The sequence below is a fragment of the Heloderma suspectum genome, chromosome 4, assembly GCF_057233095.1.
Source record: "Heloderma suspectum isolate Gila_16-S chromosome 4, 16-S_ref, whole genome shotgun sequence".
NCBI classification, from domain to species: Eukaryota; Metazoa; Chordata; class Lepidosauria; order Squamata; family Helodermatidae; genus Heloderma; species Heloderma suspectum.
The window spans coordinates 263,063,385-263,083,619 of NC_139461.1; the positions used below are offsets into that span (position 1 = coordinate 263,063,385).

At 43.9% G+C, this 20,235-nt stretch overlaps 1 protein-coding gene across 1 annotated transcript in view; it reads left to right on the forward strand.

Annotated features, from left to right (window-relative positions):
• The window catches only part of LOC146348611 (uncharacterized), a 50,630-nt gene that overhangs the window by 25,107 nt on the left and 5,288 nt on the right, over positions 1 to 20,235 (forward strand). Inside the window, exons 2-4 of the mRNA XM_084853586.1 lie at positions 12,711 to 12,828; positions 16,633 to 16,692; positions 17,351 to 17,512. Of these exons, the coding sequence (XP_084709712.1) occupies positions 12,711 to 12,828; positions 16,633 to 16,692; positions 17,351 to 17,512 (340 nt within the window). The remainder of the gene's footprint in view (positions 1 to 12,710; positions 12,829 to 16,632; positions 16,693 to 17,350; positions 17,513 to 20,235) is intronic.

The window sequence follows — 20,235 nt, forward strand, 5'->3', positions numbered from 1 at the left end:
TTCTTACTACATTTTAAAAGAGTCTTGCCATCCCTGGGTAGGTCTTGAGCCCTTGTCCCAGGATGGCTGTGTGTGCTCTCTGCAGGCACCCTTCCATGGCAGATATGTGGGTTCTGGTGGTATAGGCTGTTTCCTTCCTTTGTGTGTGGTGCTCCAGAATGGTGCTTGTGAGGAGCATCAGGGGATTCGAACCCCTGCCTCTAGGGATGATTGGGCATTTGCACTACACTGCTGCCTGTGTGTACGGAGGGTGTCTCCTCGTTGTCTCAACATCGCTGGCTCCCTCTGCGAGTGGCTGGAATGTGCACATCGCTGCCAGCATAGTCCTTGATTTATAGGCTCTGGCGGTGTTTACAGAGATGCTGTTTTATGACATTTTGGGATTTTCTGAGCTGTTGTCCCCCTCCTCCACATCCTGGGCTGAGCGGAAATGGGATCCGGAGGTCTTGCTGGCCTAGCAGCACAGTATCTTCCCCCCACCCACCACAGAATTATTTTGTAGGATTACTCTGCCCAATTTGTTAAGCAATATCCGGTGACTCTGTTACATGGGCATAAGGTCAGCGACTAAGGTACATCTAGGAAGGTAATAGTCCTCTATGACTCTAGAGAACATTGACTGGTAGACAATTGACAGGTTAGAGACACTGATTATCCATCTTTTGAGTCTTTGGCCTTCCGCTGTGTTGCAAAAGATTCCATAGTTGGATGCCAAAGACACAAGTTTGTTGTGCCTAAGAGTTCCCCTGAAAAGGATTCTTGAAACACATTAGGCTCATTACACTTCTTTCTCTGCATTTATAGGCTTCCTCCCCTCTCCCCGCCCCCCTGTATTTGATGTCTTCCTGCTTTGCTTTTTAAAAATAATACTGGCCACCTTACAGGGTTGTTGTAAGGATTACAAGATAATTCTGTGAAGTCCTTTGAACAGTCAAAAGCACATGATGATGATGATGCAGAAGCAGAAGAAGCATCAATATTATCTCCTTCCCCAGCACTGCCCTGTCATTCTAGGAACCTTTACTTAATTTTTTAAAAAAACCTTTCATTGTAGATTGCACACTCCCCTGCAAGAGCAATTTTAAAAAAACAAAAAACAAAAAACAGTTGAGAACAACCGTTTGGCTTCTCTCCCAGCAGCTAGGGGACAGGATATCATACTTCTGGCATCCGGCCATTGTGGCTGGCACTTAGGAAAAAATCAGTTTATTTGATTGCTTAGAAAGGCCAACTAGGCCAAGGGAGCAAATAGGAAACGTGCACCTTTCCAGCAACCTCCTTCCCTGGCAAAGGTGTTTATCCCATTGACAAGCAGTCAAGCAAGCCCCTCTGGTCCTTTTGTAATTGCTGCATTAGCAGAGGATCAAGTGGCGCTTAATGGGCGCAGGCTGTCATAAAGCACACTTGAAAAGGTCAGGGCCCTCGTGAAGGGAGAATATTTGCGGTACTCTGACATAAGCCTTGGCCGTACGCTCACAGCAGGTGCATGTTTTTAGCCCCTCCTTGACAAACCAGCCTCTTCAGTGCCCCCCGCCCCTGCCCTAACCACAGGCCTGGCTAGTTCGTGTGACTCTTGCCTGTTGAAGCTATCACAAGCCATAGCTGAGATTGGGGGGGGGGGGGGGGGGATGGGATCAAATAGCTGGTGCAAGCAGAAGGTAACCAGAAGCACCAGTTCTGCTTAATGCAGGCTTTTAGTACTACTCCACTCCACTGCTGGTTCTATTGAGTGGCTCAGGAACCCATAGGAAAAGCTGCAGCATTCCCCAGTCTGGCGCCTGCCAGATGTTTTGGACTTCAACTCCCATCAGCCTCAGCCAGCATGGCCAATGATCAAGAATGCTGGGAGTTGTGGTCCAAAACATCTGGAAGGCACCAGGTTGGGGAAGGCTGATTTAGTGTTACATGTGAACTCTCCCATTGAGTGCATTTTCTCCCTCTGCATTCCCTCTTGCTTTCTCACCTTGTGGGCCTCAGATGGTGGTACTAGGAAACACCAAACAACAAATTTCATGGTTTTTCAGATGTGCTGCATGAGTATCACAGGACCTTGGAGCAAAGCAAAGATGGGAAGTCAGCAAACTCTTCGTAGAGCTCTATGCACAATTCCTAGACGTCACAATGGGCCTGTTCACACATTGTGTGCTGTGTGTCAGTCACTTCCGATTTGAATTGGCCCCATCATAGGTTGTTTTATGATGTGGGAACTTGGACACTATGGAGTCAACAGTCATCGGCCCCAGCCAGCATGGCCAATGGTCAGGAATGCTGGGAGTTGTAGTTCTGGAGGGCACCAGGTTGAGGAAGGCTGCTGTATAGTATCCTCACTTGAGCTGGATTGGTGCTACGTGCTTCTCAGGCCCTGAGAGCTCTCCTCTGGGGCTTCTCAGAAATAAATATGGGGGCATTTTGAAAACGTTGAACAAAGCAGCACCATGCAGTTCTGATGCCCTGAGCACACTGCAAAAGATATTTCTGAATCAGGCCTTTCTGAATCCTATGGTGGTGTTTCAGAAAGAAACTAAAAAACCACATAGGGTGCAATCCTATGCATGTTTAGAGAGAGAAAAGTTCTACAACTCCCAGCATTCCCAGCCAGCCATGCTGGGAATTGCAGGACTGTTTCTGTCTAAACATGCATAGGAAAGTGCCCTTAGAACCTCTTCTGTACTGTGTTGCTGATGTTGGGAAAGCAGTTTCCAGTCTGTGGATAAATGCATAGTAACAATGTTCATGTGTGTACTATTAGCACCATATGCAAAACCACCCTTAGGAACATAAGAAGCTGTCTTATATCCAGTCAGACCTTTGTCTGTTTAGTCCAGTATTCTCTCCTCTGACTAGCAGCAACTCTTCAGAGTCTCAGAAGGAGAATATTCTCATCACCAGTTACCTGAGGTCCTTTTGAGTGGAGATGCCAGGGCTTAGACCTGAAAACTTCTGCATGCAAAGGCTGCACCCCGCTTCTGAACTGTGGTCCTTCCCCAGTTCATCATTATGACACAGTGCCAGCATTGCCAGAAGTAAGGGCAATTTTTGAGGAAGGGAAAGTAGCCCTTGCATTTTCTGCCTTCACATGGATCTTGCTCCTCCATCTGAAGGCTCCTTGTCCCTGGTTTGTACCTTCTCCTTTTTCCTTCCCATGATTAAGGGGGAGCTATCCTCCCTTAGGGACTGAAGCTGAAAAACTGCCAGTGCAGGCTTAGCTTCCCCTAGCATAGTCAGCATGGGATCTATCCTGTGCTGGGGCATAAACCAGTGTTAAAGCTGAACCTTTTGATGACAGAATTGTGTGGTCCCTGGAAGGAAAACAAATCTGCATTTAAATCACTACGTTGTCTTGGTAATTGATTAAGTTGCTATGTCTTAATGCCTTTAAACATAGCTGGCAATATGGGTGTAATATATGGGCTGCAGGGTTTTTTATTAATTCAGGTTCAAACCAGCAAAAAACCCTAGTATATAAGTCGCAAGAGTTGAGACTCCAGACTTCTTAGGACAAATTCATTCTTCCCAGTGATTCCATGTAAGAGCAGGAATTCAAATGTAAAGACAGAACTCCCCTACTTGCCAAGAAGCCAATTAATCTCTGTGGAAGGGGAGCTTTGCTTGCATGTGTGGATTAGTTACGCCTGTTGGGTTCATACAGGAACTTACACAGAAGTACTGAGTGTGCGTGTGCATTTTTTTAATGCATTGGAGTGTGCATGGACTGGATCCGCTTATTCTCCCCCCTTTTCTTTAAGTCACTGCATTCTCGGTTTCTTCTGATTATGCTTAAATCATACTTAATGTTGGTGCTTAAAGGATCAATGATAATCATACTGTAAGTGCATGGATATGGAAAGATTACATTAGTAATAGTTACCCACATACATTTCAGGGGATAGCTTTCTGAACAAGTTCCAAGGATCACATGTCCTGCATGTGGGTTTCATTCTAGAAATATTTCATCTAGATATCAGTCATAATGTTCCCAAATGTATGCACTTGCAGGATCAGATAGAAACTTCTCTTGAGCACCAAAGCTTACAGAATTAGTTTTCATAATTTCCTGCTTACTGTTTGAGCCCTAAGCAGTCTTTTCTAGGCATAGGTGGGCCGCACATATCACCAGCTTCGTCTTGCTCAAAGGCAGGTTAATTAACAAAGTGAGACTTTTTAAATGACATTAAGTTGGAGCACTTTTAAATGCAAAGAGCTCTCTCATGCAATATTTATTTATTTATTTATTTATTTATTTATTTATATCCTGCCTTTTTTCCTCCTTAAGGAACCCAAGGCGGCTTATTATCCTCCTCCTCTCCATTTTATCCTCACAACAACAACCCTGTGAAGTAGGTTGGGCTGAGAGTCTGTAACATTGTGGGATTGTCAACCCTTCGCCATATTTTCCACCCTGCTTATGTAATTTTGCGATGCTTTACAGAGTTTCTTGAGCAGTAGGTCTGTCTAGCTACTTCCCTAAAAGGGATTGTTACCTCACATTGACCATCATATTGGCCTTTTGGAGCCAATTACTACAGCAGTGACATGGGAGCCATTTTCCCATGGTTTCATCCACAGTGCTACTGTCATGTTTAAAGGACTGACACCATGTGTGCATTGTCACTCCTGGGTTGTAACATCTAAATTCTTCCATTTTACTCCCCAGTTCTTTAAATTGTCAGATAAGACATTATGAGAATTGGCTCAGTAAGCTTGATAGTATACTGAAATGCTCATATACCACCATCGAAATAATTGTACCTATTGTGTTAATAGAAGTCCTGTCTATTTTTTTTGGTGGGACTTACCTGATACATTCTCCTTGGTATAAAGGAGGGCTGTAGGTGACCACCTGCAACACGTTTTATTGCCTTCTGTCTGAGCACAACTGATTCTGAACCACTCATTCAAGGGATATAATTATTACTGATGTTCTCTATTTATTTTAGCTGCTCCTATGCTGCTTGATATCCAAGATTTCCAAGTTCTTTACATTAAAAAAAAACATACAATACAATATAAAAACCAGTATAAAACCAGTATAAAACAATAAATACCTTAAAAACATTACAATAAAAGCAGTAAAACAGCAGTGTCAAAACTGATTGCAAGTCAGGGAAAGCCTGAGTGAACAAATGCGTTTCAAGAGGCAATTGAAGCTTGACATAGTTTCCAACTCTCAAACGACATCTTGGAGAGTGTTCCAGAAGGTGGGTGCAACTACCAAGAAGGCCCACTTAAGTGCCACTACCTGACGACACACTGTTGGTCATGGAATGACCAATGAGGCCTTCTTGGAAGATCTCAGGAATCCATTTGGTGTACCCAGCAGGAATCAGGTACTGGGCATTTTGCTGATAGGTTGCTTCAGTGCCTCCCCTTTTCCATGCCAGCAGTTCTCTTAACTACTTTTACAGTATGGAAATGCCCGTATCTGCTAAGCTCCATGTTATCATAAAGTTTGAATGTTATCGTAAAGTTTCAGAATGTCCAAGATCTGGTTTATAGACTTCCTTTAATGGGTTTGGCTTCTCTTGTCTTTCCACAGGAATGAGGTCTGGAATCTGCATCTGTCTAATCTTCCTTGCACGCAAAAGTCATGCTTTGCATGAAGGGTGGACAGCTGTGTAGAATCCAAGTAGGAGCACTGAGATATTACAAAAAGTATATCTCTGTCACCAAAAACAGGAGCCATGTGTAGAATAACATGTGTAGCTACGTTATACCGGGACAGACTATTTGCCCTCTCATCCAGTATTTTCTACTCTGAGTGAAAGCCACTCTCCAGGGTCCCAGGCAGGGATTCTTTTGCATCACCTGCTATGCTACCTGGTTGTCTTTTAACTGGAGATGCCTGGGAGAGAACCTGAGACATGCATAAAAATGCATGTGCTCCATCACCAAATATGGTCACTCCTGCCTTCTGTAGCATCGAGTCCTGCCTTCCCCAATCTGGCACCCTCCAGATGTGTTGGACTACAAATCCCATCAACCCCAACCAGCACGTCCATTGGGCATGTTGGTTAGCGTTGTAGTCCAACACATCTGGAGGACGCCAGATTGGGGAAGACTGATCTGGTATAATTTATTTTGTATCCTAGCTTCATTATGCTGAGTGTTTCCTTGCCATTGCTACCCAACATTGGCCGATGCTGGCCAGAGTGGGGAAACTCTCTGTGTAACGATGCACGGACACAAACAATGTATGTTTTCCTACACATTTTGGAGGATGAGTGGAGGGGGGGAAGCTTATAGTTTATGTTTTCTGGTGTTTGCTGTATGTTTGGGGAGCGGGGGTTGCAGCAACTAGTTCTGTCCTGATGCAGGTAGTACAGTGATGTTAACCTTATAAATCATTTGAACCAGGGCATTAAAATATATCTGTATGGTCATCATTGTCTACTCCTTGGATAGGAAAATGGCTGCTTTAAAGCAGGCGAGCAAGTGGGTAGCTGCAGTGAAGAGGAAGGGGATTATGCCAGGATTTTTTCACTAGTCCAGGAGTCTTGTTGAGTGCCCACCCAGACATACTGATCCCTGATGTCAGAGCTGTCTTGTCACTCCCAAATAATGCCACATATGCCTATTCTGTAAAAGGTCAACATTAAAAGAGAATAAGCTATGGTTACTAACTGAGCAAATGGGACAATATCCCTGTGAAGTTCTCTCCATTGGATTATAAGGGGGTGGGGGAAGATATCAACAAGGATTAAAAACCCCAGTTGTATTGGCTGTACTGAGCACTTGGACTGAATATAGGAAAGCCTGAACCTTCTAACACCTTGATAATAAGAACAGTATGGACAGGATATTACAGCTCTGGTTTAAAAGCAAAAGCACAAACTACAGTTTAACCATGTTTTGGAAAATAATAATTTGCTATCCTAATAGGATCTATGTAGCCTTATGAAGCCCCTTCATGGATCACTACCTTGTTGTGGTGAAGGGGCTTGCATAACTCAGTGAAGCCATAAGCTATGCCGTGCAGGGCCACCCAAGATGGACAGGTCATGGCGGAGAGTTCTGACAAAATGTGGTCCACTGGAGAAGGAAATGGCAACCCACTCCAGTATTCTTGCCAAGAAAACCCCATGGAACGTATCACAAGGCTAAAAGATATGACGCCGGAAGATGAGCCCCTCAGGTCGGAAGGTGTCCAATATACTATTGGGGAAGAGCAGAGGGTATTTCCAAGTAGCGCCAGAAACAGTGAAGCGGCTGGGCCAAAGCCGAAAGGAGACTCAGCTGTGGATGTGTCTGGTGGTGAAAAGAGTCTGATGCTGTAAAGAACAATATTGTTTAGGAACCTGGAATGTAAGGTCAATGAATCAAGGTAAGCTGGAGGTGGTCAAACATGAGATGGCAAGATTGAACATCGACATCTTGGGAATCAGCGAACTAAAATGGACAGGCATGGGCGAATTTAATTCAGGTGACCATCATATCTACTACTGTGGGCAAGAATCCCTTAGAAGAAACGGAGTAGCACTCATAGTCAATAAAAGGGTGGGAAAAGCAGTACTGAACGATAGAATGTTCTCAGTACGAATCCAAGGCAAACCATTCAACATCACAGTAATTCAAGTCTATGCCCCAACCACTGAGGCCGAAGAAGCTGAGGTTGATTGGTTCTATGAAGACCTACAACACCTTCTAGAACTAACACCAAAAAAAGATGTCCTCTTCATCATAGGGGATTGGAATGCTAAAGTAGGAAGTCAAGAAATCACCGGGATAACAGGCAAGCATGGCCTTGGTGTACAAAATGAAGCAGGACAAAGGCTAATAGAGTTTTGCCAAGAGAACACGCTGATCATAGCAAACACTCTTTTCCAACAGCGCAACAGGCGACTCTACACATGGACATCACCAGATGGTCAATATTGAAATCAGATTGATTGTGTACTTTGCAGCCAAAGATGGAGAAGCTCTATACAGTCAGTAAAAACAAGACCTGGAACTGACTGTGGCTCAGATCATGAGCTTCTTATTGCAAAATTTTGGCTTAAATTGGAGAACGTAGGGAAAACCACTAAACCATTCAGGTATGACCTAAATCATATCCCTGAGGAATATACAGTGGAGGTGAGGAATAGATTTAAGGGATTAGACCTGATAGACAGAGTGCCTGAGGAACTATGGATGGAGGTCCATAACATTGTTCAGGAGGCAGCAACTCAATCCATCCCAAAGAAAAAGAAATGCAAGAAAGCAAAGTGGCTGTCTGATGAGGCATTACAAGTAGCTGTGGAAAGAAGGGAAGCGAAAAGCAAGGGAGAAAAGGGAAGATATATCCAACTGAATGCAGAGTTCCAGAGAATAGCAAGGAGAGACAAGAAGACCTTCTTAAATGAACAATGTAAATAAATTGAGGAAAACAACAGAATGGGAAAGACTAGAGATCTCTTCAAGAAAATCGGAGATCTCAAGGGAATGTTTTGTGCAAAGACGGGCATGATCAAGGACAAAGAAGGCAGGGACCTAACAGAAGCAGATGAGATTAAGAAGAGGTGGAAAGAATACACAGAAGAACTGTACAGGAAAGATCTGAATGTCGCCGATAGCCATGATAGTGCAGTCACTGAACTTGAGCCGGACATCCTCGAGAGTGAAGTCAAGTGGGCCTTAGGAAGCATTACTAACAACAAAGCTAGTGGAGATGACATTATTCCAGCTGAGCTATTTAAAATCCTAAAAGATGATGCTGTTAAAGTGCTGCACTCAATATGCCAACCAATTTGGAACACTCAACAGTGGCCACAAGACTGGAAAAGGTCAGTTTGCATTCCAGTTCCAAAGAAGGGCAACGCCAAAGAGTGTTCAAACTACCGTACAATTGCGCTCATTTCACATGCCAGCAAGGTGATGCTCAAAATCCTACAAGCTAGGCTTCAGCAGTACGTGAACTGAGAACTACCGGAAGTACAAGCTGGGTTTCGAAGAGGCAGAGGAACTAAAGATCAAATCGCCAACATTCGCTATATCATGGAGAAAGCAAGAGAATTCCAGAAAAATGTCTATTTCTGCTTCATTGACTATGCTAAATCCTTTGATTGTGTGGATCACAACAAACTGTGGCAAATTCCTAAAGAGATGGGAGTACCAGACCACCTTACCTGTCTCCTGAGAAACCTGTACGAGGGCCAAGAAGCAACAGTAAGAACCAGACATGGAACAACCGATTGGTTCAAAATTGGGAAAGGAGTACGACAAGGCTGCATATTGTCACCCTGCTTATTTAACTTATATGCAGAGTACATCATGAGAAATGCCAGGTTGGATGAATCAGAGGTCAGAATTAAGGTTGCTGGGAGAATTATCAACAACCTCAGATACGCAGACAATGCCACCCTAATGGCAGAAAGTGAAGAAGATCTAAAGAGCCTGGTGCTGAGGGTGAAAGTGGAGAGTGCAAAAGCTGGTTTGAAACTCAACATCAAAAAAACGAAGATCATGGCATCTGGCCCCATCACTTCCTGGCATATAGAAGGGGAAGAAATGGCAGCAATGACAGATTTTATTTTCTTGGGCCCCAAGATCACCGCAGACGGTGACCGTAGCCATGAAATTAAAAGACGCTTGCTCCTTGGGAGGAAAGCTATGGCAAACCTAGAGAGCATAGTAAGAAGCAGAGACATCACCTTGCCAACAGAGGTTCGTATAATCAAAGCTATGGTTTTCCCAGTAGTAACGTATGGCTGTGAGAGCTGGACTATAAGGAAGGCTGAGCGCCGAAGAATTGATGCTTTCGAACCGTGGTGCTGGAGAAGAGTCTTATGAGTCCCCTGGACTGCAAGGAGGTCAAATCAGTCAATCCTAAAGGAAATCAACCCTGGCTGCTCATTGGAAGGACAGATACTGAAGCTCCAATATTTTGGCCACCTAATGCGAAGGGAAAAGACCCTGATGCTGGGAAAGATTGAAGGCAAAAGGAGATGGTGACGGCAGAGGATGAGATGGCTAGATAGCATCACCGATGCAATGAATATGAACCTGAGCACACTCCAGGAGAGAGCAGAGGACAGGAAGGCCTGGCGTGCTATGGTCCATGGGGTCACGAAGAGTCGGACATGACTGAACGACTGAACAACAAGCCTTATGAAGAGTGTGATACTTGACTATCTTTCGGGAAATCCAAAGATTAAAATTAGGAAGAGCTAATGCTGAAAGAGCATGAACTGTGAGAGCCTTTTGTTGAGAAGTTATACAATTGTATTCAAAATAGAAGATCAGTGGGTTTAACTTTTTCAAGACCCAGTGTAAAGAAGCATCCTTATACTATGTTTTATCTGTGGTGTTTGACACCTGCTCTTCTAGCACTTCTTATAGTGAACTTGAATTTAGTGTCAACTAAAATCACGCAACAGTTTATGGCATAAATAGGATGTTTTGACCACTAGGTTGGGATCCAAAGAGCTATTTTAGATATGGCTGGGGCTTGATCAGGCCTGGTGTCTGTGTGTGTGTGTGTGTGTGTGTGTGTGTGTCTTTGAACAGGAGCCCCCCCCCCCATGGTTTATTGGAAGCTACTTGTGAGCAAGTGCTGTTGTTTATGAAACATAAACCCAAAGGCCTCCTGTGGGTACAGAATTGTGTGTTAGATCCCAGCAGCGGCAATTGATTGTGATGTTGGATCTTTCCTACCATTTTGCCTCTGTTACTATGATGCTGTATTGGCTTTGGCTAGAGATATCATCCAAGTAAGGTTACCTTTTCAGTGGTGTAGAGCATTCATTTCATGAAAAGTGAACTAAGTCTTTCGTTGAGGCCCCTTTGCTCCTTAAGGAGTGAGGGGCATGGACCAAGATCTTCGTGGAATTGCTGGACACAGGATAGGCCCTCCTTGAACATAAATACTTCATCAGCCAGCTCCTGCTACAAGAGTTGCACTGCCCCCCTCCCATGCATCTTTTTCTTACTTGGTCCGATTGGGAACAGCCCATTTGGGCCACAAATTCAGTATGTTCTCCCCAAAATAGAAAACAGTTGCTAGATGAAAAGAGAGAAGTCCAAGGATATAGAATGTAAATTGAGATATGCCTGGAAAAAATATGCTGATTGAATCTAAAAAGCACATGACTGGCGTAAGGCAATGAGTGATTATCCATTCACTGTCATGAAGATAAACGTATCATAGACGGTCTCTAGGACCATCTGGGGATACCTGATCTCCCAGTAAAAAAGATTGACAGGAGCCTGCTGGGCTTCATTAATGTCCAAGGCAGAAATCTGTTTGTTTTCCATTATCTTCACTTCAGAGACTTGGATTTGCACCAGTCGAAATTGGACAACAAAAGGGGAACGTTATTCCCTTGTTCTGTCTTTCTCATGGGTAGATTTACACCTCCTGGACTATTAATCCAACTGCCCTATCTAAGAATCTACTACAGCCTCTGCACTTACTGAAGCCATCTGTACTTTCCTCCTCAATGGACAAATCATTTCTTTTCTAGTACCTGTTTCCTCAAAATTTCTGCTCATCATTATCTATATTGCTGTCAAATACATTTGCACTATTTATTTGTCTGCCTTGTTCATTTCTGTGTCCCTCGGGATTAATCTTGCTGTCTGGATGTTGTTCAAGCCAACAGTCTAGATTGCAAGTTAGTCCATCCAGGTTATGTATAACCTATGTCAAGTGCCTCCATTGGCAAAAGCCCAAGTTGTATGTAAATAGCAGATACCCTTTATTCCTAATTGCTCTTTCCTGGCAAGCTTCAAAAGAATAAGCGAAGTAGCTTCTTTTCCTTTCAGTCTAAGATTTCTTTGTGCCTACCCCTCAGGGGTAGAGAAAGAGCGTCATTCTCTTCACACATGATGTGAGTGGACTTGCACCCCTCCTTCCTTTTCCGGACTGGGCTAGATTAGAATAAAAGACTTCCTTGGAGAGGCCCTACTTTATGATAATTTCCATGGGACTCCACTACTGACTTCTGAGGATGTGACCCACCAAGCCCCACCCCAGGAGACCTACCACAGCTCCACTTCTGGAGATGGGCTCTTTCCTACTTGAGCAGAAAGGCTAGCACAGAAGCAGCTGTCCACAGAGCCAGCTCAGTGGAGCAGATACTGGGGAGATCTACCCAAGTACCTAGGACAGCTGTAGCCTCAATCTCTGGGGTCATGTCCATTGGCTTTCCCTAGAGTCTAGAAGCAGAGAGGGACAGTTAAAAGGGGGGAAATCTCTTCTTTGTTCTGCCCTACATTTCTGTCTCTGAAAATTTGTCCTATATTGTACTTTTGATGTCTGCTTGTATATTTTATTATAATGCATTATCAAGACTATTAATAAGAAACCATGCCCACTGCAAAAGACTAAGAGACATTGAAAATGAAGCTTGAAAATCTTTCAATGCCTCCTCTTCTGTGACTCTGACTAGTTGCTTGGCATAGACTGCATGGTACATGATAAGTTTTTTGTGCACCAGTTTAGGTGTTCTTTGAGGGTTTGCAGTGGTGAATTGGCACATTACAGTCCTGACAAAGCAGATCAGAAAGGCATTCCAGATGCCTTGCATAAGCGGAGACTTGTAATAAACAACTAGTGCAAGCATGCCCTGCACTAGTTTAGATTCTTTCCCTTGTGGGGCAGGACCTTTGCAAGCTATCTAACTGAGCTGCCTCAGAGGAGTCACGTACAAATGTAGCTTTTCAGCAGCCGTGTAGATGAAGTGACCCAAACAGCTTTCTCCAATATAACCAACTGCCTTTTGCCATTCCAGCTCCTTCGGGCATTTCCAAGCAAAAGAAAATGATGTTGCCTCAGGGGCGTCGGCAGGATCAGCTGCAAGTGATAATTTGAGACGCGGACTGTGTTTGACCAGGATTTCTGTCACCAAGGTACTCGGCGGCCAGCAGGCAACAACTTCATTCAGCAGCCTAGTAAATGTTCTCAAGTCGCCTGTCCAACCCTGTGCTATGCCGCTGCTCCTGCTGGAGTCCTTATGTCAAGTGCACAGAAGTCTGGCAAATGGACAGGATGAGACCATGTGCTGGGCACATGTTTAAATGAGATACGATTTCACAAATCTGCGAAACCAATGGCTGCGAAACGTGCTGCTTGGACTACGTCTCAGCGTTCTGTATACATGTGAATTGCTAATTGCTTTAATGCAGAATACATTTTCTGATTCCAAATGGTTTTGCAGAGAGAAATAGCTCTTGCAGCTTTCTCCCCAGCTTTTCCGCCAATCCCAGTAACAAGGATCAAGGGAGAGAGAGGACTGCCTGTTCCCTCACTGTTCCATGAATCACACGGTGCCCAGAAAACTAAACGTAAAGCTCTGGGCGAATGTGGAAGACCTGTTTTGAGGGTGCACGACTTTACCGCAAGGATGTTGAACCTCTTTCAGCCAGGGGCTGAATTCCATTAAAGAAAAGCTCTTGGGGACTTTTCCAGTGGTGCGTGGGGCCGAAAGCAAAAGTGGCTGAGCCAGAGGCAAAGGGGGCAGGGTTAAAAATGCCAGCATATTTTAGGTTAAAGCTCTTGCTGCACAAAAGCTGGGAAACCACCAAATGATTGGTGGTTGGGGGAAGGGGGCAGGCCCAAGGGAAGGGGTGTGGCCACCTGGGAATCCCAGAGGGCCAGATTGGAATCTCAGGAGGGTCAGATTTGGCCCTGAGCCTGAGGTTCTGCACCCCTGCTTTACGGCAGAGTTGAGCCACTGGTTTCGCTCCTGGGCTAATTAAATATATGCTAGATAGTCTGTGGGTTGCAGGTTCAAGCCAGCCTCCCATTCAGAACCAATCCCTACTCTAGTATGGCAATGCTATGAGGGGCCATCACTTCCAGTGTTTCTGTCCTCCAGATACATGGAAAGCAATGGTACCAGACCACTTGTCTGATTTTATTATTGGTGGTTTCTACCCATTGGGAATACAGCACAGATCACTGCCCAGGAACTACAGTTTAATAATACTTGCAAAGCACTTTGTCTCTTACCCTTGGAAAAAAATAACAGAAGGGGAATGATAGTTGTTTCCAGGGACACTGAAGTTTGGAAGGCACCTAGAATCAGTGTTGTGATTTTTAATTTATTTTGTGGGGACTGTGAAGTTACATCCACTTTGCCAGCTCCAGTGAGCAGGGATGGATGTTAGGGACGGTACTGACTGGTAGCTTCAATGGAAATCATTGCATCATGTCATAGCAGTGCTGCTACCTTGATGAGATTCCAAGGCATCAGTCTGCAGCCTGGAGCAATAGCTCGGTGTCCAGCCCCAGACAAACACTTGGTGTCTCCAGGAGAATCTAATGCCAATACCTAGCAGGACTCCCCACAAATCATAAATGGTTACATTACATTCAAGCTAGCATTAAAGAGCAGGGTTGAAACTTCATCCACCTCAGCCCCAAATTGGCTTAGCATCTGTGCAGGATATCAGAGATCACCTTGAAGTCTATTTACTTCAGGACGGGGGGCTAATGAATGAGCTTTTTTCCCTCATACTTGCCCACAGTGCTTCTGTGGTTTCTTCAATGAAGTATTGGAGTGCATTAGTGATAAAGTGAAACGCTATTCTCATTGCAGTGGAACTAAGTTTCAGAGAGATGAATTTTGACATTGTCTGTCTGTGAAGTGCTGAAGAAGGGCAGATTTCTGAGTCAAACAAGACTAATAGAATCATAGAGTTGAAGGTCATCTATTCCAACCTCCTGCTTGATGCAGGAAATCCAGAGCTGGACCATCCTCAACAGATGGCTGCCCAGCCTCTGCTTGAAGACCTCCAGTGGAGGAGAACCCACTTCCCTCTAGGTAATCAGCTCCATCATCAAACTACTCTTACCATAAGATGTTTCTCCTAATGTTCAACCAAAATCTAACCTCCCCTAATGTAAGACCATTCGATCTCGTCCTGCCCTCTGGAGCAGCAGAGAACAAGTCTTTGTCCCCTTCTGTGTGACAGCCCTTCAGGTGATTGTAGGGCTATCATATCATGTCCCCCTGTAGTCTTCTCAGGGGAAACACACACATACATATATATATTTATATATTTTTATTTTAATTAATTAATTAATTACATTTTTATGCTGCCCAATAGCTGACACTCTCTGAGCAGTTCACAACATATCCAATTCCTTCAACCTTGCCTCTTGTTGTAGGCTGTGTTTTTCATATCAACTTGGTGGCCCTCCTCTGAAATTGTTTCAATGTGTCTATGTCCTCCTTAAAGTGTGGCACCCAGAACTGGACGCAGTACTCCTGATGAGGTCTGGCAAGTGCAGTTCTAATAAGATAAAATTATTGCTTCCTGTGACTTGGAAATTCTGGCTCTATTAATGCAGCCTGTAATTGTGTTAGCCTTTTTCAGGGGGAGCTGCATCATACTGCTCACTCATGTTCAATTTGTGATCGACTACAATTCCAAGATCCCTTACACATGAACTGTTACCTACTACACACTGGTTTGTCTGTCACACCATGATTCAAGCATATCTTTGAAGCCGATTACTTATATACATGACACCTTTACTCTTTAAATACAGGGTGATATGAAGAAGGGAAGGGAAAACCTAGAGGGGAAGGAATGGGGGCAGGGGGTAGCAGGAGCGGGGAAGGATTGTACTGGAAAATGAAAAAAACCTAATAAACTGTTAATAACACCAGCAACAAAAGGATGTGTTAAAGCAGAACCTTTGGAATGGTGGCGTTTATACAGAATGACATCTAAAGTTTTTGCGCATATTTTGTAAAACTTGAAGAATTAGAAAATTCTGTCCAGTTCTCATTCAAACAGTGTTTTTTGTAACTGCTGTGTATTCATTTCAGTCTAAGAGAACCTGAAGCAGAGGTCCTACTTATGGCACAGACAGTGGTGGTTTGTGGCACATCTGAACAGGAGGGCCCAGGGATCTGGCATAGAGTCAGATTCATATGTCTGCTTTATACTGAGTCAGACCATCGGCCCACCTAGCCCAGTACTGTCAACACTAAAAGGCAGCGGCTCTCCAGGGTTTCAGGCAGGATTCCTTCCTAGCCCTACCTGGAGAAGCCGGGGATCGAACCTGGGACCTTCTGCATACAAAGCATGTGCTCTATCCCATTGAGCCCCTCCCATAATCCCATATGCTTGATTCCCTAGCTCGGAAAACTAGAGCCCAAACCACCCCAAAGCAGTGTGTGTGTGTGTGTGTGTGTGTGTGTGTGTGTATACATATCTGCTATAATGTGTATTGGAGCAACAGTACCTCATATTTTGGACATGCCTTGTGACAAACCTGAAAAAAGGTTGGCTACCAGTGTTCTACCCTTTGAGCCAACAAAATCTCCTGAATACTGAAAAAAAGAGAAGGCTAAATTCTAACCAATTTGACTTCAGACATCACAGTATCCACAGTGTGGGTTGTATCTGGTTACCAGCATGGTCTATTGTATGTCCAGGTGTGAGGACAGCTTAAGAGCAACACTGCATACAAAATAAAATGATCTGGTGCCTCCAGATGTTCCGTATGAAATATCTGAAACAGATCCAAGGAAAGCACATGGCCGATGTTGCTTTTCCGCTCTCCCCTCACCTCCACCCCCACCCTGGTTATGGTTTTATCATCCAAGAGTATTACTGAACTAATATTGCAGTTTGAGTACAGGAAACTGAGATAGAAAAACTCCTGGGGTTTCAAAGTTACTCGTTTTCTTCTCACAGCTGAACCTTCTGGTGACAGAACAACTGGTAAGCTGTGGAGTTCCAGCAGTGGGCATTTCGGTAAGGGCGCCAGTTGTTTTTATTCGTCTCCTTTTTACGTGTTAATGCCTTTCTTGGGAAGAAAATACTATGGGACGTGTATTTGGGTGGAGGGGAAGAATTGGGATTTATACAAGTCATGTGCAAGTCTTAGATCTGCTCTAAACAAACTGCTGCAGCATCTTGTTCTTGGGTTTTCATAGTACAGTATCAAACAATTTAAGAATTTCAGTTAATTGATCATCTGCCTTTTAACTTATTAATCAGTAAATGTAAACACATTTGCAAAGTGCCAGCACCTCTGTATAGTTGCCTTTTGAGATACTAATGTATTAAGATAATTAACAGTTTAATTTATAGGAGGAAAGGTTGAAGGAAAGTGTTAGAAGGCAAGGATGTTTTAAATATTTTCCTTTTCATTCCCTATTACATTAATACACCAGAACCAAGGCAGCCCCCAAAACAAAGTAACTGACTTGCAGCCTTAATTTTAAAGTTGTCACTCTCCTTAATTTATAAGTAATAACTCTTTTAATTTTGGTATCTTGTAAAATGATTTTATTTATTTCCACATTTGGAGTTGAATTTGACTTGCACATTCTAATTGAAGTTTGGGGGCACTACTGACTTGAATGACCAATACAAACAGGAGTGTTCGTCTTTGTCGTCTTTCTCATAGCCTTTTGGAACCTGGAAAACAGCATGCAAGAATGTCAGCCAGGCTGGTATTGAGGTGGTGAAGGATGTTTTAGATGCAGGTTATGTCCCAGTTTTACATGGTGATTGTGCTCTGGACTCGGAACAGCACTGCTCTATCTTATCTGGTGATACAATCATTGAGGTGAGAGGCGGGGAAGGGGAGAGTTCGTATTCATGCATCATAGTAGTAGCATTAAGGTATTTAGCCTTAATGGATCATTTTCATCTTTGTAAGCTAGTTCTCCTACTCTGCACTTGATGTGAAACCAGTTCTGCTTTGTTTGTTGGTTTGTTGCAATTATTTATATGTCACCTTTCAGGATACAGATCCTACCAAGGTAGCTGGCAAGTAACATTAAAATAATGTTATGTAACAATATTAACATTTTTAAAAAATAAAAATCAATTCATCCATCATTACGATCCTTTCCACAGGGCAGTTGATTGTAGATGGCCCTGGTGGGGAGTTGTGGGGGCGGGGGAGTGTCTGAGGTGGTCTTTGCCTGCCTCTTCCTCTCTCCTGTTCTAGTGCATGCCAAGCACTTTGCAGATACATTTTTTTGTGGATATAGCGGAGAATGCTGTGATGTCCATCCACAGCAATTGTACTTCCAAGAAATGTGGATTTCTTAGGTTGATTTCTTATCTTTCTTACCTTCAATCTTATATGCTGCATTTATGCCTGATAAGCACCTCAGACTGAAATTTTTTTAATTAAGGGTGCACAAACTGGGGTTGATGATAGTTTGACAGTCCAGTTGTGAACAGCCTACCTGTGCATTAACAAACATATCTGTGTCCGTGATTCTTAACTGGGCCAAATGTGCATCAACATAGGAAGCAGCCAAGAGCTAAAGAAATGATTTCAAGTTGTATGGCTGTATGCTTATAAGAAAAACAATAATATACAAAGGAAATAATGTATTAATTTCATTGAGAAACAGTCCTACACTTGACACATTTCTGTGCTACACTTGTCACATTTTTATTTTTGCGTGTCACTCCCATAACAATAATAATAACAACAATAACAGCAGCAACAACAATAATAACAACTATCATTATTTACAATATTTATATACCGCCCCATATCTAGAACAGATTTCAGAGCAGTGAACACAAAAGATTAAAACAGTAAAAGAATAAAAAGATTAAAACACCACATTAAAATTATACTTGTTTAAAAAACACAATGGCAATAAAAACCATAACTTGTCAATTGAGGAATGTCTCCTGGAATGGTGCCATTTTTAGGAGGTGCTAGAAACAATGCAGTGTTGGTGCCTGCCCAACCTCCAAGGGCAGGGAATTCCAAAGAAAGGGGGCCACCACGCTGAAGGCTCTTCTCCTGGTGGACTCCAGTCGGGCCATAGGTCCATGTGGAACCACCAGAAGCAAGCCCTCTGATCGCCTCAAGTGACTGGCTGATCGCCTCAAGTGACTGGTAAGGGAGAAGGTGCTCTCTCAGGTATCTTGGTCCCAAGTTGTTTATGGCTTTGTACACTAGTACTAATACCTTAAACCTGGCCCGGTAGTGAAGAGGCAGCCAGTGCAGTTCCCTCAGCAAAGGAATTACATGATAGAAAGGGGCAGTTCCTAACAACAGCCGAGCTGCTACTTTCTGCATTAGCTCCAGCTTCCAGAGCAGCCTAAGGCAACCCCACATAGAGCACATTGCAGTAATCCAGTCTTGAAGTTACTAGCGCCTGTACCACTGTGGCCAAGTTATCCCTGTCCAGTGGAGGCTGTAGTTGGCGAACTACCCAATCTGGGTAAAAGGCACTTAGAGTCTCCATGACCACCTGGGCTTCCAGCGACAATGATGGATCTAGGAGTACCCCCAGACTACGGTCCTGATCTTTCAGAGGGAGTGCAACCCCATCCAGAACAGGCAATGAGCCTATCTCCTGGACTCGGGAACCACTCACCCACAAGGCTTCCATCTTGCCAGGATTCATTTTCAGTTTATTGGCCCTCATCCAGCCCATTACTGAGTTCAGGCACTGGTCCATTACTTTCACAGCCTCTCCTGATTCAGATGTCACAGGGCGATAGAGCTGTATGTCTTCAGGATACTGATGGCATTTGGCTCCAGATCCCCTAGTGACCACTCCTAGTGGCTTCATATAGATGTTAAATAACATTGGGGACAAGGTGGTACGCTGCGGAACACCATAGCTCAATTGCCAAGGGGCTGAGGAATGGTCACCCAGTGTTACTGTCTGAAATCAGCCCCACAGGTAGGACTGGAACCACTGTAACACAGTGTCTCCGATTCCCATCCCATGGAGTCGATCCAGGAGGATACCATGGTCAATGGTATCAAAGCTGATGACAGATTGAGAAGAATTAACAGGGTTGCACTCCCCCTGTCCCTCTCTTGATAAAGGTCATCCAGCAGGGTGACCAAGGCTGATTTAGTCCTGTAACCAGGATGAAACCCAGATTGAAATGGGTCTAGTTAATCAGTATCCTCCAAGAGTGCCTGCAGTTGCTCCGTCTATTGTGTGAATGACAGCATACTCAATTAGGTTTAAAAAATTACTGGCTGAGCTGCAGAGAGTTCCCAGTGTTGTGGTTCCTTCTGTGAGGCAGACAAATGTGTTGTCATGCTCACATTAATTTCTTTGCATTTCTAGACACAAGATGAATGGGATCCTCACACTAAGATGCGACCCTCAAATTTTATGTTGCATACTTAGAGAAGAACCATAGCTTAATGGCAGAATACATGCATTGCCCGCAGAAGGCCCCAGTCCCGGGCATCTCCAGTGAGAAGATCTCAGGGCTGTGAAGGAACATTGCTTGAGACCCTGAAGAGCTGCTGCCAGGCAGCATAACATGTCGGTGGGCTTGATGGACCAA